This window comes from Camelus dromedarius, chromosome 7, assembly GCF_036321535.1.
Source record: "Camelus dromedarius isolate mCamDro1 chromosome 7, mCamDro1.pat, whole genome shotgun sequence".
In the NCBI taxonomy this organism is placed as follows: domain Eukaryota; kingdom Metazoa; phylum Chordata; class Mammalia; order Artiodactyla; family Camelidae; genus Camelus; species Camelus dromedarius.
This window is the reverse complement of record NC_087442.1, coordinates 71,586,896-71,605,879: the sequence shown is the minus strand read 5'-3', so window position 1 is coordinate 71,605,879 and position 18,984 is coordinate 71,586,896. Positions and strand designations below refer to the sequence as shown.

Below are 18,984 nucleotides of genomic sequence, written 5' to 3'. Positions count from 1 at the left end.
ATGAAGTGCTGCAATACGGTCTTTTAGCTATCTTTAAGAGAACTAATGAATAAGGTACTTTATTCTGGCCATCCAAGTTGTCCCTATTGAATTGAATAAGAAAAAAAAATATATAGGAATTTTGGTTAATCTAGTGAAACAATCAATTTCCTTACAAAGCAAGGCATAGAAAAGGCACTTGAATGCACATGGTTAATATTTTATAAGCACAATTTTAATGCACTAATCACAAAGAACTTTATGCCTTAGATTGGCATCAGAAATTGTAAATTTAATAACATATTGGTAAATTTGCCAGAGATCCTCAGATTTTGGATTTGATTTGATTTAAAATATTTCTTCACATTTAAAGTGTATTAGCATAATCTAACAGCATTGCATCTTGATCACTTATCTGCTTGTAAATTCAACATTTTTGGTGACTGAGGGAATGCATATTAATAAGTCAATACATTCTGAACCCACTCAACAAAGCAGCCTTCTGGACTAGCAATAGTCTGGACTAGCAATAGTCTGCTCCCAGAGGCTTTGAAGTGCTCCTTTTAGTATAGATCTTTTGGTGTCCGTGGCCATTGTTTCTTAACTGGTTTAGTTGGAAAGAGAAGTTTGCAGTAGGATTGATTCCATGCCATAGTTTCTTTGCAATCCTCTGGCTGTGCTTTATGCATCTTGCCAAACGCAGGTAAGAGGGACCACTTGAACTACAATGACCTGCACCTTAAGGAGAGAAGGGTTTGCACAGCCTCTCCAGCCTCTCTCTTCACACATGAAGAATAGGCATTCTGCCCTGAGCAGAGCAGGTAAGATCTTACAGTACTGAATTTCCCTTTGTGTGCCTTTTTTTGTCATTGTATTTTGTTTTTCTTTTTATCCCAAATTCAAGGACAAAGAGAATAATACAATGCAATCTCAAGTTCAGAGAGAACATGAAGTTTTAAGTTTTGAGACAATATTTGTTTTATCTAACTAGAGTGACATTTGAATTGAAAGCAATAAAACAAGAGAAAACAAAGCCGTTTTTCTTGAAATTCCTGGCTAAAAAAATATGAGAAAGTTTATCTAACAATCAATTATGTGGAAGCATTTGGGTTTCAGTGGCTTGTGAAGCAAATGATAAAAGCCCTTTCATGGCAAATCTTCTAGACCTTGACCACAAGAACTCATTTTTTAAAAATAATGATGACCAAAATTCTTCAAGTTGTGGTGATAGCTAAAAGATAACTTAAAATGTAAAAAAATACTTCAGAAAAATATTTTTTTCTATATTTCTCATTTTATCTGGTGTTTCCTACCCTCAAAAATTTATAACATTCATTTATTTGATCTCTTATCAAATATTTTTTCCTCCCAAGTGGCTGTAAGATTAAAGCATTCCATTCATCATACATGTTGAGACTAATAGAAGAGATGTTCAAACCTTAAAAACTTCCAACTCCTCCAGAATGAGTTCACCACTGGCAGAGCTGTTAGTAGGAAGAACAACCACCTTCTGCACAGTACCCCGATCTGAATCAGACAAAGAAACAATGAGATGTACTAAAGAAACACGTTTAGACATATGACTACCGGCTTAGAATTTAGAATACTGTTTATGTAATTACTTAGTCATCAAAAAAGAAGTTCTACATATTGAGCTATTACCATTTGCAATATGTCGATTTCAATCCAAATCTCATATGTTTAAATTGAGGTTATGCATAATTCAAAAAGTATTAATAGGAACATCTATTTTGCACATATTTTGTATCATCATAATTATGAGAGAAAAAAAATATGTCCAAAAGACTTATGAAGTCAAAAGTTCTGTTTCTGAACCAAATGTGTATTCTTGAAACATAACTTTAAGTTTGGTCCTTAAGAATATTACTTACTCCTCCAAACCAACATTATAAAGTGACACTTCCATATTTTTGTTAACATTGACAAATAATGATTTAATTATCTGAGAAAAAATTACCATGAGTGAATTTTTATAACAGTACTATAAATCACTAGTACTAGAAATTGACATTTAATCTGCAGTTGTGAGGGTGTTTAGACATAAGATGCTTCACTCACAATTCAAAATAATTTCCAAAGCAGAAACATCACTGTGGTTTTATCTCAGATGTGGACACCTAGTCACAGAACAACTGTATGGTTTTCATAATTATCTTTACCAGCTGGGAATGTTTCTTTGGATAGTTTTAAAATATAGGAAAAATTTTGAATTTTGAATAAACTTTAGCGAATAAAGATTGTACTCATATTTCTCAATTAGAGATTGCCAAAAAAACCCCCAGATGTCCAAAAAGATGTAACACATATGCAAAATGTTGTATATGTCAATGTTTTTAATTACTAAAGTTTCATATGTCATTTAAGAAGCATTTTCTAAACATAATTATGGCAGTCTACCAATCACTTAAATTTTAGATTTAAAAGAAACTAGCTGAGATTTAGCCATGTGGGGTTAAGGCAAATTTGTGGGTGATGTGAGAAAGTAAAAATATATTTCCTCACAAAAATATGTTTCTATGAAAATAACTGATGAGCTGCTTCATGACTCTCAAGTCACTACTCTTTTAAAGTATGACTTTAAAGCATGTAACTGTGAATTTATAATCTGGACAGGTGCCTATCATCAACAGATACTGAAACAGCTTTTAATTCTGTTGAGAAATGTCACTAAGAAGAGATAACCTGAACTGAGTTGTACAGGGCTTCACATCTAGGAATAATTTAGTGATGATTACAATACCAGAAATCTCAAATCACATCTCAAAGTGGCCACAGGCAAGCATTACTCTGACATAAAGGATCCCACTTCTTGTTTACAATTTCTATTTATGAACTTAACTGGAAGACTCAAATAATCCTTAATAAAAAAAAATCTCTACTTTAAAATTTTACCAACTAAAAAACTAAAACTTACTAAATAATAATGATTATTCAGAAGAACAAGAGTTAGAGATTTTGCCAGAACAATCCTTAACTCTTGTAAGGATACAAAGTTTAAGCACCCTATCTTAGAAGTTTCAAACTATACTCTGTAATTTAAAATTCATTCTTTAAGCTATATTCAAAAATAAATAAAAATCCTAAAGCTTTTCTGGCTCTAGGTGTAATAAAAAGCTTGGAAATTTCTCTGTTTCACTGATCAGCTTCCTTAGAATCAGCCCTATACCAATCTGTACTATTTTTTTGGAAGACAATACAGGTACAAATTGGAAGTGAAATAAACATCCAGCAATATGGTGCTGAGAGAGGTCACAAATGAAAATGGATAAATGCAATTGAAGGTGTTCCCCAGTTTCTATTAACAATTCATCACAAAGAGCAGTGTAAACTTCTATGGGAATAGAATATACCAAAAAACCTAAAATTAAAGTCTTGAAATTATAATAGCTAGGGCAGGATTTGTGTGGGACTGTGTGGCAGAGGGGTGTTTGGGGGTGTGTGTATGTGTGTCTGGGTGGGTGGGTGACTGACAGATGAGGGTGTAGAACTGTCCTTGTTTTAGGTTATGTTATCATAAAGATCTTATTCTTTTTTTTTTTTTTTTAAGTTACAACAGAGTTTTATGGTTCCCTGCTGAAGCTTGCAAAGATCACCGGCATTCTATAAGACAGCGGTGACCTCTTTCTTGAGTAGAGACTGAGCAGAAACTATGTCTAACCATAGTCCCAAGTAGAACTGCATGAAAGGGAATCTTGATTACAGGAGTTCCCAAAGAGAAAACCATCAGCCCTGAAAATAATTAATTAAATATTCTCAAATAAGAGAACTGACTACTCTTTTACCCAGTGTTTAACTATGAGAACAATATTTTACATAAATTATCATTTCTTCTGAAAGAACTTACAACAAACATACTTTATTCATGCCATTTATAAAACATTATACAAACAACAGTGATAAAAATGGGCTAATAAAAAGATAATGCAAAACTTGCTTTTGACTCATTTGCAATAAAAGGTAGAACACCACTTTTATTTACTGCTTGTCTTCCTATTTTAATTATTTTTGTTTTTGCTGGTAATGAGTAGATACCCCTTTTAAGACCATTAAAAAGTAAAAATAAAATTTTCTACCAAGTAAATGTCAATGTATTTGAAATTATTACAAAAATATAAGTAAATTTAAGTAGTGGTAATGTTTCTACCTCAAAATCAAGCTTAAATAAAACTGGAATGCAAGATTTCCATAGAGAAATAAATATTTATAGGATGCCTGCTCTGTGTCTATGATAATATATTATTTCAAGAAAATATCCATTTAAATTCCTTTACTTTTTTACACTGAAGACTTGAATTGGTACTTTATGAGGTGGTAGTTCTACAGAGTTCATTTATTACACTGTTTCAATTTTCATCAGTGCGTCATAAATGAACATATTTGTTCTCAATAGAATTCTACATATTGGAGCCTGTATATACAAAAATCAGAATACTCATTCAAATTTTTGGATTCAAATATGAATGGAATAGTTTTAAATCCTTGTAAGAACATTACTATTAACAATTATTAATTTAGATTTTATGAGACCTTGAACTCATATAATTTGGAGTGGCCTTTAAGTAAAATAGAACAAAAATGCGAAACAGAGTTGTTTGGGTCTTTCCAAAACAACTACAAATGAGGAACTCTAAAGTTTATGCTAAGTCCATCTCTGATAACTACCCTAGTTTTCTAAAAAAAAAAAAAAAAGTTTCTATAAAACTGGACAATGATACATTCTTTAAAGAATCTCTAATTATCCAATAAATCTCAACTACAATATCTTATCACTACAATTCTATCATCCAAGATCAGTCTTTCACAGTCAGTAAAAGGTTGGAAATTTCCTTCTTTAGTTGAATGTAAATAGCTCTACTTCCCTGTTTCTTTTATTCGTTTGCCTTTCTACTATAGCTACCAAGAACAATAGTCAATCTCTTTTTCACAACTCTCCAAGTACATCTGTATACCCTCAATACTCTCAAGTCTACACATGAGCACTTCTTTCAGGTATTGTCTCATTCTAACTCAAAACCAGATCTTTTTACCTGCCTTTCTCTGGACACTCTGCAGTTTGGCATTACCCTATTTAAAATGCGTTCATCATCATACATGCCTATGCAGTTGTTTTACCAGTATGTGGACCTCGTTGAGACAGGACTATTTAAAAGACACAACAGTAGTTCTAGTAGCCAATCAACAACTTCAGTGATTGGTCAGAATCTCTAGTACTTGGAGCCTCAGAAATAAATATCCCAATTGCAGTGTACACCCTTTACGTGGCTCCACTCTAGATGTCTTTGTATTTCTGCTCCTGTTAAAAACTGTGTGACTCTCACAATCTCCAGTTCAGATTCTAAAGAGACAGATTTAATTTGGTCCAACTTAGTCATGATACAGGCACACTGTAAATCAATAGTTGGTGGTCAGATCAGTTGTCAAGTGCTTATGTGTCATTTCAATAAGTTCTGGTACCAGGAAAGAGCCAATATATATGAAACCATCTAAGGCTGCTCCCTAAACAGGCCCACATTAATGGGATGATTTCTCCCAAAATGCAGTAATGGCAGACACCTTCGGTTTCTTTTCAAAACCTAGTTACCAGACCTCAGTTCCATATATAGAAAATACTGCTGAGGTATCCTTGGGCTATCTCATTCACTACTAATAAGTAAGTAGACTTGGACTGTCTTCCAGCCATTTCCAGTCATTGATTCAACAAGAAATTATTGAGTTCCTTCTGTATATCAGGTACTATAACCAGTATGAATGCAAAGATAAATGGGCATGGCACCTAAGAGTTCACAGTCTAGAATTTATGGTTCTCTGAACAGTGTGTTCCCATTAAAATGTTAGTCACTGAAAGATATGCATTCTAGAATGTCCATAAAATTCCCACTTACTTATGTCTACATAAAGCCATCTCTGAACCCTTTAGTTTGAAGATAATAATATAGCTATCAAATGTTTTCCTTCTGGGGGTAGTGAGAATGACATCCTTTGAATGCACTCAACATAAATTATTTTTATTGTTCTGCAGAACTGGGATATAGCTTTTATTTCCTCAAGAAAAGCACCGTACCTACAAAACAGTTACAGTGAAGCAGAGTATCTTCCTTTTTTTCCCTTAAGCCTCAGTTCACTTATGTGTAAACGTGAATAATAATTATAGCTTTTGTAATGGATATTTGTTACTGTGGTCTACCCAGAATCACTTCCCCTTTTTCGGTAATAACACCCTAAGACATCTTTTGGAGACAACACCTCTCTCATTCTCAGTCTACATGGTTAAGGAATGGAGCATCTCTCCTTCAGCCCCAGGGAGATGCCATGACTTAGGCCCATGCAATTAAAACATCCTTTTACCCCTGTGATTCACGCAGGAGAGGGCACAGAAACGAGCCAGGGCCTAGCCCTCTCTGGGAATTATATAGGTGGGAGCTTCTTTCTCTCTGAGATCAGAACTATTAAAGACTTGTAAATCTGGAAGTGCTGAGGCCATCCACACGCAGAGACTCCATTTAAGACTAAACACGAAAGAGGAAAGCAGAGCTGAAAGATGGTGAGATAAATTCCTGACATTACTTTAGCACAAATTCAGCTACATCTGAGGCTGCCTCTTACATTTCTCAGTTGAACACATAGACAAAATTATTTTTTAACTTGTTTGCGTAAGGTCTTTGATCACTTCCTGTTGAAAGAGTTCAGACTAATAAAAACTAAATGAATAATAGATGGAAATTGCTTAGTATAATGTCTGGTACATAATATACTCTCAGTAAGTGGAAATTATTTTTTATTTGTAGCTTCACTACTTGCTAAACTTTTGACATTATTAGAGTCACCATTCTTTTCTTGAACCTTAGTTTTCTTATCTATGAAATATACATAATAGGCATGCTTTGAATACATTAAAGCATTGTGACGTGAATCAAAATTATAACAAAATGTTTCAAATATTGTGAAAAATCAGTATATATATATGATTTGTACATAAGTATATGCATATGAAAAAGTATATTTATATTTTAAGAGCATATATATATATATATATATATGTATAGACACACATGAAATTATAAAAATACCCAATCTCCAAACATTAAAATAATATTAAACCAACAACTAGAATGAGTATAAAGATATAGGTGTTTTCATATGCTTTTGGTAGAAGTGCATTCTGGAAAATCTTTCTTGAGAGCAATATGGCAGTTGGCCATCTGTAGTAACTGATACCAGAATATCCTTCTTGCAGAAACAAATATAAAGCAGGATGAACTACAAGAGATAATTCTTTCTAGGTAATGGATAACAGACAGCACAATACTAAAATAAGGAAAATTTCACAAGGTAATCTTCATGATTCCCCCTTTTCTGCCTGGGAACAATTTCTGAGCAGAGGTGCAGAGAGCAGGTGCAGAGTGGTCCCACTGAGATGAGAAGGCAGGTATGAGAATTTGGGGCAGCAGAAGCAAATTAATTCTGTGGCATGCAGTGTCAGAGAGAGAGAGCTGTCCAGAAAAGGAGTTCCAAAAGTCCATGTGGAAATCCCTTGTGGGTCTGTGGCTGATTCTTGGGCTATATATTTGCAGGATGAGACTACCCAAGGTTTAATACAGTATAGCTGCTATCTGAGAGTATGGAAGAGACAAATTATGGATGCAGCGGCTCAGGAGAAGAGCAATGTTGGGTTAAATTGGAGTTCTGGCCCTACCAGAGTAGACAGATAGCATTAACACCTTGTTAAAACTCCTGACATCCAGTAGACACAAAAAGGCTGAACCTGTAAGAGTAAGTGCTACTTTCTAGAGTTAAGACCTAGAAGACCTAGACTTTAGGCCTGCCCTAACACAACTTGTAGCCCAGATCGAACACAACATACAAGGGAGAGAGTTTGGAGTTTGAATCCTGCTAAATTAGAGTGACTTACCTTGAGCACAAAAATTATAACAGAGAGTAAAGCAAGTCTAAACAAATTCAAGGTGATCAGCTAATAACTGACCACTTGAACCTAAAGCTAACACATTATCTACAATGTCCAGTATCAACAACAAAAATTATTATACATGGAGAGGAGAGAGAGAGAGAATGAATGAATGAATGAGTAATCACTTTTTCAAAAGAAAAAGAAGTTAAAATTATCCAGATGTTGAATTTAGCAAGCAACAGCCTTAAAACTGCTACTCTTATAAACATGTTAAAAATATTAAGAAGAAATTCAGAAAAAAAAAGAAGATAGGGTCCCAATGAATGAATAGATAAGACAAAACTCAACAAAAATAAAAACTATAAAAGGCCAAACAGATATTTTAGAACTAAACTACAATAACTGAAATAAAATATCAATTCTACAGACTTAACAGCAGGCTGGGGGTGAAAGAAGAAAGTCAAAAAATTTAAAAGCCAGAACAACAGAAATTGCAAGTTGTAAGAACATTGAGAAAAAGTAATTGAAGAAAATGAAGAGAGTCTTTTGGGCATGTGTAACATTATCAAATGATCTAATATATGCATAATTAGAGTTCTGAAAGGAGAATAACGACAGATTGGGGAATAAAAAATGTGTGAAGAAACAATGGCTGAAAATTTTCTAAATTTAACAAAAAAAAATTGTAAATAGAAACATAGATCTAAAAATTCAGTGAGGCCCTAGGTAATAGACATAAAAAGAGCTACACATAGGCACATTATATTTAAATTGCTGAAAACAAAAATTATAGAAAGAAAACTTTGAAAGTAGATAGAGAAAAAAGATATTATGTCATGAGAACAAGGAATATAATTATTGCTGACTTTTTATTTGAAACAATGGAGCCACAAGATAGTGGAATGACTCTTTTTCAATTACTGAAAGAAAAAAAAAGTTAACCTAGAATTTTATATCCAGTGAAAATATTATTTAAAAATTAAGATGAAATCAATCATTTTTAGATAAATAAAAGCTGGGGAATTTTGTTGCTTGCAGATCCCCTACATTTGAAGAAATGCTAAAGGATGTCTTCTAGTCTGAAGGGAAATAAAACAAAATAGAAACACAGACTTACACGAAGAATAAAGATAATCAGATATGACCTCTTTCCAGCTGGGCTGACTGGTTTGAAGATATGTTTTGAAACTTCTGCAGTCATTTGTAAACATGAGAAAAGTTGACATAAGGACACTGCTGATCCCTGCTCCTTGCTAAGGAGGACAGAGCCAAAAACTCCAAAGAAAGAAGCTGAGGCCCTGGTCAAACCACATATAAAACCATTCTACAATTGTGTTTTCTAGTTTTGTGAACCAATAAATCTGTAATAAAATATGAACAATAATATTTCTGAGAATCTTAAATGACAGTAAAATAAAATATTTCTCTTTCCCCTAAAAAAAGCCAAGCAGAGCTATTTGTGATATCCTGCAGAGTGAAAAAACTAATTAGTATTTATAATATAATCCCTCTATATGAGTAGAGGATTATAATCTATTTATCACACAGGCTCATTATCTTTTTTCTGCAACTCTAAATTTCGAAGGTTTTTTTTTTTAATTGCTGGGTGGTAAAATCTGTCCTGACTTGAACTAATTTGGTCACAAAATCTGACCTGCACTTAATTTTATGCTGTTCATGGTCTTTATTTATTACACTTGGTTTGAGGACTTCTATGTTTTACTGTGGAAATAGTACTGTGTATTTCATAGGGTGTGATCCACGGTTCTGTGAGCCATTTTACGTAATATATATGCACATGTTACCTTTTCCTACTCAAATACTTCTGAATGCTGAAATACATTTGGTTTCAAATTAGTTACTATAAAATAGGATTGCTTTTTTTCTATCTATTTTCTTGATTAAAAATAAATATTTAACTCAAGCAATAAAAAAATAATAATTTAAGAGATATAATTAAGTAAAGCTACAGATTGAAATCATGTTCTGGGTATTACTTAAATGATACAGTAGAATGTAAATATTCAAAAGTAGACCTATTAAAGCTACTCTCCTAATTCAGGACGCTGTTAATGAGTCTGCCTAACAACAGTGACACTGGAAGGAATACAACCAGTTAGTACTATTTCACCATATGCTGAACGCTGAGTACCTGTGTAACTGTGCCCTATGATGGTTCTCTTTTTGCAGTTAGCTCTCAGGACTAGGTAAGCACTGTTCATTAACAGCCCAGTTAACGGCAGTTCCTATACCGCTACTGAAAAAAAAAACAGCTACTTCCCCAAACCTGCAACAGTGTCCTCTATTTCTATTTTATCCATCCTGGTTTTGTACTTGAAAATGGTGTAAGCTTGAGCAAACCTGCCTCCTGGAAACCTTTTTATTTCTCTATAAAATGTGCATATAGTACTTACATATGTGATGAGGCTGTTCAAGACCAAAGGCAAAAGCCAAAGTGAACCTTCCTTGTAAATTCTACAGAGGGTATAATTTTACTCTCAGTGGTCTGGAATTGTCCTTCCTTATTCTCACGCTTTTCCTGTTACATAAATTACTTACTATTCTTCTATACCAGTGCTTTACTTTTATTTACAATTTCCAAACAAAAGAAATGTCTCATATATTACAGGTAGAGTCATCTATTTTCTGTCATCAAAATTTTTTTTCCTCTATGCTTTTCCCAGTACAGTGTACTCATCTACCAAAATTTAAGTAATACTGTAAAATAATTATGCACATATTATTCACTGCCTGTTTCCTCTCACAAGAATATGAACTTTATGAAAGAAGAGACATTTAGTTTGCTGCTTATTTCTAGAGTTGAATAGATTCAGGATTTGTAACAGAAATTCAAAAATATTTGTGAACAAACATACTTATATATTATTTATGCATAGAGAAGTATGATTGATTTCAATAAATATATATCTACTATATAAGTACATGCATATTTTTACTTGTTGAATGCTTACTAATTTCTAGGGAGTACACTCAGAGTTTTACATACATCATCTCATTTAATCTTTAAAATACATCCATAAAGTAGGTACAATTAAGAAAACTAGGCTTAGAGATGTTACATAATTTGCTCTAGGTCATAAAACTGGTAGACGATAGGGAGGAGAATTTAAACGTAGTTCTTTTGAAGTTAAAGCATGTTCCCTAATTCTTAGCCTAGAATTCATCAAGAATAACTTATTATAACTATTCTGACAAGTTATTCTGTATTTAACAAGGTTTTGGAGAAATTCCAACCAAAATTAGAATTGGTCATTATGAGGAAAATCTCTGGGAATTTAATTTCCCATTTCACATTGCCCTATGTAGATCTAGGACTTTACAGGTAAACACACACATGCTTGTATCTATTACTGCTACGGAAGTTTTAGAGTTACATATCTAGATAAGTTAATTGAGAGGCAGACTTTGGAACAAAATTTTAAGGCCAACAATTTAACTAAACTGGCAATTATATAAAGAGTGACTATATTATAAGCTTTGCTTTAGTAAAGGTTTACCCAAAAAATTAGAAAACAGCAAAATGTGCATTTAAAAATATAACAATTATTTATTCAACTAAAATGTCTGTCCTCATGAAAAATATCTAATATAGCTAATGTATCAAAATGTGTTTAATAAGTTTACAATATACATTTGTTCCGGTTCTAGAACTACTTTTCTCTGCAAGGATTTTTTACAAAATTTTATTTTAGTATTAGACCAAGTGATAATCCATCAATATATGGATAATTATAGTTATTTCCTGGTGATATAGCTAAAGAATACTCAAATAGGGTCTCAGGAATTACTAAATTTAACATTTAAGAATTTTGTAAATTACTATAGTGTACATATCACATTTCAGTATATTTTATCAAATTCTATCATGAATATTTTATTTACATTTGAATTTAAAACAAATGGACTTACTTCATATAATGTCGGCATACATTCTACGTAAGGTTTTACTGGTTCTGCACAGGATGCAACAACTGAATTTCCAAAGGTGCAAAACTGGGGATAACTCTTTCTATTTAATCCTTTATTGTTTGGGGAAAGAATTACTCATCTAAGATAAATGAATATTATGGTCATTAATTAACTTATTTTCCTGCACCATTTTTAGCATAAGAAAGGCTGTTGTGCCCTGATTCTCAAAGTTTAAACCCCATACAGAAGAAGGCCTGGAACATCTACCTGTTCTGGGGTGCTCAGGTAAAGAAAGGAGCTTTTCCCTCTTCATTTAGTCATCTCTCAATCCACCATGGACTTGCCCATGTTAACCCCTTGTTGCTTCCTCCTGTTCATATCCAGGTCTTTCCACTGGAATGGTTATTCTCTTCTCAGCCTTTATGAGTCTTTAAGGAGAAAGGCTAATGAGGAAAGCAGCTTTATTATTACAGCAAGGGAGCTCAGATGTAACTGTGCCACATCTGATGATCTTGACCACTGCTTCTTTCCCGCCTGTTATTCTCTTTTCTCGAGGTCCCCATTATTTCCTCTTAATCTCCTGTCACTTTGACGATCCCTTTTTTCCCACTTTCTTGGTAAATACTCTTTATTTTCCTACCCTTAAATGAGCTCCTCAGAGTTAAATCCTTATCTGCAGAGTTCTAGACTGAGCCCAAGGATTGTCATGGATTCAGCCAACACCCACACTGCTGACGAGTCCTGTATCTACATCTCTGGCACAGCCCTCTCTGCTGAAGTGAGCTACAGTAACACCCTCTTTGACTTATCCATCTGGATGGTCCACAAAATCTTTAACTCTGTGTGAGACAGACCTGGGGATGGAATTTGACTACTGTTCCTAGCTTCACAACCATAAACAAGCCATTTAATATCGAAAAGCCTCAGTTTGCACAACTGTAAAATAGGGATAACGATTCTATCTCATTGGGTTGCTGTGAAGTTTTAATGGGATAATGTATTGCAGGTGATAAATTCAGTTTTTAATGCAAAACAGGCCACAGGAAAGGACCTTTGTGTCATTCAAAAGTAATTAATTACTCTCCAAATCTGCTTGTTCATTCTATATTCCCCTGATCAGTGAATGGTACTCCTTTTCACCCTTTTGCCAAGCTATAAACCTACAAAACATTGTAGACACTTTTTTCATCTGCCTACCTTTCCTAAATCAATTTGTTATCTTCAGGTCCTTTCCTCCTAAATGTCTCTTGAACCTCATAATCCCTCTCAACTTCTGACTTTTTTTTTTTTAACATTTTTTATTGATATATAATCATTTTACAATGTTGCGTCAAATTCCAGGGTTCAGCACAATTTTTCAGTCATACATGGACATATACACACTCATTGTCACATTTTTTTCTCTGTGAGCTACCATAACATTTTGTGTATATTTTCCTGTGCTATACAGTATAATCTTGTTTATCTATTCTACAATTTTGAAATCCCAGTGATGGAGGTGTTAGCTATCTTGATCGTGGTGGTGGTTTCATAGATGTATACGTCTATCAAAATTCATCAAGCTGTACACCTGAAATATGTGCAGTTTACTGTACATGAACTATACCACAAGAAAGGTGTTTTCAAAAAAAGTCAGAGGGATTTCAAAACTTCTGACCACCACAATCAAGATAGCTAACACTTCCATCACTCCCTAAGATCAACCTCTGGCTTTTAATATGTTTTAATTTAGGCTTATCACTTCTTGCCTATAAAAAAGACAAAAAGTCTCCTTCTTTTCTCTGTCTGTAATATATCCTCCACATGAGTAGTGATCTATTTAAATGTATATGGGCAGTGACCAACCGACTCTAACGTGAACCTAGTAAGTCACACCCTTGCATAACTTCTCTCCCTGAGTGCAGCTGGAATGGGTGATAGGCTACTAGCCCATAGAATAATGCTAATTGATGGTATGTCAATCCCATGATTATGCTCCATTATATAAGACCCTGTATTAGTAGATGGAATGAGGAATGTTTTGAATGGCCAGTGAAGACATCCACGTGGTAGGGAACTGCAGTGGCCTCATTCCTGCATCAGTAAGGAACTTAATTTTTCCAAAAATCACGTGAGTTGGAAGAGACTTTGAACTCCAGAAAGGAATGCAGCCTGGCTTACACTTTGACTGCAGCTTTCTAAGACCCTCAGCAGAGAGACCAGGTTCTGGGGATCAGGATGTAATCTCTGGGGGACTATTATTCTCCTTACCACATTAGCGGAAGAGAAAAATAAGCATCCAGCTAAGTAAAACATGTATGACTCTAATACCACAGATTCACTCCAGAAAACCCAGTTTCAAATCTTCTTGGTCCAATTTACACTACACTTCATATTCTAAAATGAAACATTTCTTTCCATTTTTAACAACTTGTACTCTTCTCAATTCAACACAATTTCTTAAAAAAAAAACCAAAACTGGCTTTCCACAATGACCAACCCCACAATGACACCTAGCTATAGACCTCCTTTGGGTAGTAGCATAGAGAAGGTCAGGCCTGGCTAAATAGTAGGCTGTGAAATTTTCTCCTAGGGGCAAAGGCTGCCAAGTCTGCTTCAGGAAAACTTGGCAGCACATGCAGAACAAGAGCATAGTGTGGTTATTTCCTCTTAAGACACAGACAAAAGACTTCATAAGTTAATGTCTTTAGGCTAGAAAATTTTCTTATATTCATGTAACAGTAAGGGGTTAAATGAAGGCAAAATACAGGGATGATGTTGGACTGCAGTTGTTTTATATCAGTGATTAAACAGTAAAAGAGCCAGTGACACAGAGGAAATCATTGCCATTTCTCCTGCTGAGAGGCACTATCTTCTTGCATGATATTCTGAAGTCTTCCATATATATATATATCTGTTGAATATGCAAAATCTATTTTAAGTAAATAGAAGCATGCAAACTAGATTTATATGTTTTGCTGAATGCGTAAGACAGATTTAAGCTCCATTTTAAAACAAGTTTTAAAATGCACAAAGATTTAGTGATACATCACAAAGTAAGATGAAATACTATTAATTTCTGCATCTTCTCCTCTCCCCTCAAAATATTACTGCCTTCACCACTAAATATATGGCAACAGACATAAAAATATGTCAGATTCACAGGTCATTCACACGTAAATCCAGTCATTTCCAGGTCTTCTCTGTCACCTTGTAAGATGTATCTTGTTCACATGTAAGACTTGGTGACATGTGTGGATGGCAGAAGTGAGTGGTGTCACTCTAACAAAGCAACACTGATGCTCGTGTTGGATGTCAACACGTAAGCGTATCTTCTTGACAAATGTGGCTGAAACATTTAATGCAGAGTAAAATGAGAAAATATAAATGAAATTACCTTAATTTCATAAAAGGAAAATAATATAAAGTGGTGATGGTAGATGAGGTAATAACATGAAGAGGATAAATGCTCAGGATGTGAAATCAGACAGCAAGAGGTTATATTCTGGTTGTATCATATACTCAATATCTATGTGATCTTTACTTATCTGAGCTTCTGTCCCAACACAGTGGAGGATAAGTGTAACTCATTCACTCATTCATTCCAATAATATCTACTGCCTGACAACTTTGAGTGATGTACTATTCTAGGTACCGAGGATATACCAATGAATAAATAAGACAAATATCCTTGCTTCCTATGGAGTCTACATTCTCACAATTCTTCATAGGGTTGGATGAGAGTCAGTAACTCATCTGGCAAAAGATAAACACCATAAATAACTAACTATAATTAGCATCATTATAATAGTAATTAAATATTTCAGAAACTTGAGAAAGTATTCTTATTTGTATAATAAGTAGCATTCTAAATAAATAAATGGGTAACTCAGGCAAACTAACAACACTGAAATTTATTTAATGATTATGTGAGATTTTATGCTATCTTTAAAAGAATGTATCTCTGAAGAGTAGCTTAAAGGAAAATTATTCTGCTTTTTGAAATAATTTTCCAGAAATTATCCATATATTTATTTTTAATAAACTATATTTTTAAGGTAAAATTTAAATGAGAACATTTGTTTTTGGATTTGCAACTACTGTATGGGCGCTCACATTTTCTTCTTTTCACGTATCTCTGTTGCTTTTCTTCTACGTGATCAAGCAGTCATCACACTGTGATTTATCATCTTTCTCCTGTCAATTCAGCCATCATTCTACTCTGTTCTATTAGTATTTCCTGCTGTGAAAATCCCTGTAGAATCCTTGGTAAACTCTCAGAAGTTTCCAGATTCTGCTTTGGAAAGCAGTGAACCACAATGTTATTAAAAACCAGTGACTTATAAAGGGATTTGTTCCTTACTCCTAAGGAAAGGGAAAATCTAGACATTATCCTCAGAGTGACGTTCACACACAGCTTCCAGCTGACAGCAGTCTTTTCTGAAGTCAAATGCACTGCTCCAGCTATCAAATTACACATCAAGTATTTTAGGGAGTTCTTTAAGACTCAAAACGCCTAGCTCTGCAGTTCATTAAGTGTGCTATTCCAAGAGCTGTGACTGCTAGAACTGGTTAGTTACTATGAAGGCAGTTATCCTGTAACACTGAAGGCAAACACATTAAGGCTTTAGTCACATATGTGGCACATACTTCAAAACTCCTCACTTTCAAAGAACTTACTGGATCCAACATTCCAACTTAGTACTCATCCACTTAAACGGAAGCTAATAAGAAGCATGAAACAGTACATACTACATAAGAATTTTGGCACAGCACTGCATGTATCGACCTTACTTTAAAAAATCATATTGGCATACTGCCCTCTGCAAGCCTGGTCTATAAGCTAACAGTGTTGTTTTACATTTTTTAACGATTGAAAAAAAAATAACAAGAAGAATATTGCATAAGCAGTGAAAATTTGGGACACCCCAAACATCTAACATCTATTCACAGGAATACTCTCACTCTTTCATTAGAAAGCATATGCCATTCTGATTCATATTTAGTGCTAAAAATATAAATTTGATAAAATGTGTCTGAACTTGACCCAGACACTTAAATGCTTTCATAACTCCAGAGGCAAAAGGAAAACAGGCAAAAATTTCTTCATTGTGCATTACAGTCCGCTTTGGACTAATAGCCTGGATGTAAGCAGTAGGTGGCAAAGTTAAAATAGAAATGTTAATCCTATGAGAACCCTTGCCTGCTGTTTTATAGACCTTCTTAAAGATTAAAAAAAAAAAAGAAAAGAAAAGAATAAGGAGCATAAAAAAACCCCACCGACCTAATACTAAAAACTAAAACTAAAAAAACCCCAAATGCTACAAAATATCAACAAATACTACCAAATTTTAAAAAGCACTGATTTTAAAATACATTTTTTTCCAACCTGTGTTTCCTTTTTAAGGGGTGTGGTAGCAAGAATGAGTGGTAAAAATCAATTAAGTAAACTGGGTTTCTAGTTTAAGTTTTAATACAATAGCAAGACTTTTTTTTACTCAAGATTCAAGAAGGTGTATTTACATGAAGCAACATTATAAATTCCTGTATTATAGCTCCATGTTAGAAAACAGCTTCTTTAAGAAATCTTAACTTTTCCAAAATTGTATATTAAACAAAAGAGGAGTCAGCAAACTTTTTCTGTAAAAGGCTGAACAGTAAATATTTTGGGTGCTGTAGGCTAAGCAGTCTCTGTGCCAATCACCTCACTCTACCACTGCAGCACAGAAGCAGCCACAGACAAAATGTAAATGAGTGGATGTGGCTTTGTTCTAATAAAACTTTATTTGTGGACACTGAAATCTAAAAATCTTATATAATTTTCACTGCTTATGCAATATTCTTCTTGTTATTTTTTTTCAATCGTTAAAAAATGTAAAACAACACTCTTAGCTTAAAGACCAGGCTTGCAGAGGGCAGTCAGCTAGATTTGGTTCATGTTGTGGTCTGCTGATCTCTAGACTAGATATTGAGGGAATGCAAACTAAGAAATAAAAGATGAGAGGACAAAGCTTACTTCTCTTTCTTATATTTATTTACTTAAATATGTACGTATGCATGTACATATGTATGTATGTATTGATTGATTGATTTTGGCAGCTAGTAGCTAGTAATGAGGCAGTCCCGGAAGGTGGAAGGCTAGATTACCAGGCTCTCAAACTCAGCCAGAGTAGTACACTGTAATGGACTAACTGTAACAGTTACCAGACATTGAGCCCCACACAACTACTGTGGAGATTCTGTGAACTAGAAATCATTAATAATGTTCAAAGTAGATACAGTTACAAGATATCCTATTTGCATTTCAATGACCTGTCACTTAAGTTGTTCTTACCCAACTTTTTGACAACTACTGTCTTCATCGAATTCCCTTGAATTTTCTAGGAAGCTCCAGAGAAAAGGGAAACCATGAAAGAAGCTTGCCTTATTGTGGTAATAACTGGAGAATCACTATTTACTTGTAACAACTAAGGGGCTGTTTGGTACTTGGGGATTTGGCAACACCCAAGATATATCCTTCCTAAGATATTTAGATACAAAAATCTAAGAAATCTTGGGAATAGTGACCTGTGATTCTCCCAAGTTCTATTTCAGAAAAGGCTGTTTTATTCACTTTTAGCAGCAAACAAGCACATAGAACTCTCTTTTGAAGAAATTTCACCAGAAATCTAAGAACTACTTGGGCAGAAAAAAACTTATACCAATATACTGTTTGTTAGAGTTTCTGGTAAACTGAAATCACTTTAAAAAAAATTACAGTGTGGTTTGATATAACTACGAGGATAAGGTTTAATGGTTAAGTGAGTTACCATCTCTTCACAAAGATGCTGTTGGTAGAGGCATTGTCATACAATGCTCTTTCCTATTTAGAATACAGTCTTCAAGAGATGTATGTAGCTTTGTAAGCAATCATTAGTGAAGCTTCCCACTCCAATTAAAAACATATGCCTAAATATTGTTTTTGAAAATGATACAAGTGTTTAAATACCAACATTAAAAGTCTATGTAAAGGTGACAGATACTTACGTCTTAAGAAAAGCCAAATAATTTATGCAAAAGCATATTTCCTACTATCTTCTATCTAAATAAACACCGCTGAACAGCTTATAGAGACTTGAAAATTCCAGCCATGAAACCCACATATTGCATGTAGGCATTCATGAAAAAAC

At 34.0% G+C, this 18,984-nt stretch overlaps 1 protein-coding gene across 1 annotated transcript in view; it reads right to left on the bottom strand.

Annotated features, from left to right (window-relative positions):
* Nucleotides 1–18,984, bottom strand: part of SEMA3C (semaphorin 3C) — a 153,412-nt gene that overhangs the window by 21,935 nt on the left and 112,493 nt on the right. Inside the window, exon 13 of the mRNA XM_010993372.3 lies at nt 1,418–1,506. Coding sequence (XP_010991674.1) covers nt 1,418–1,506 — 89 coding nt within the window. The remainder of the gene's footprint in view (nt 1–1,417; nt 1,507–18,984) is intronic.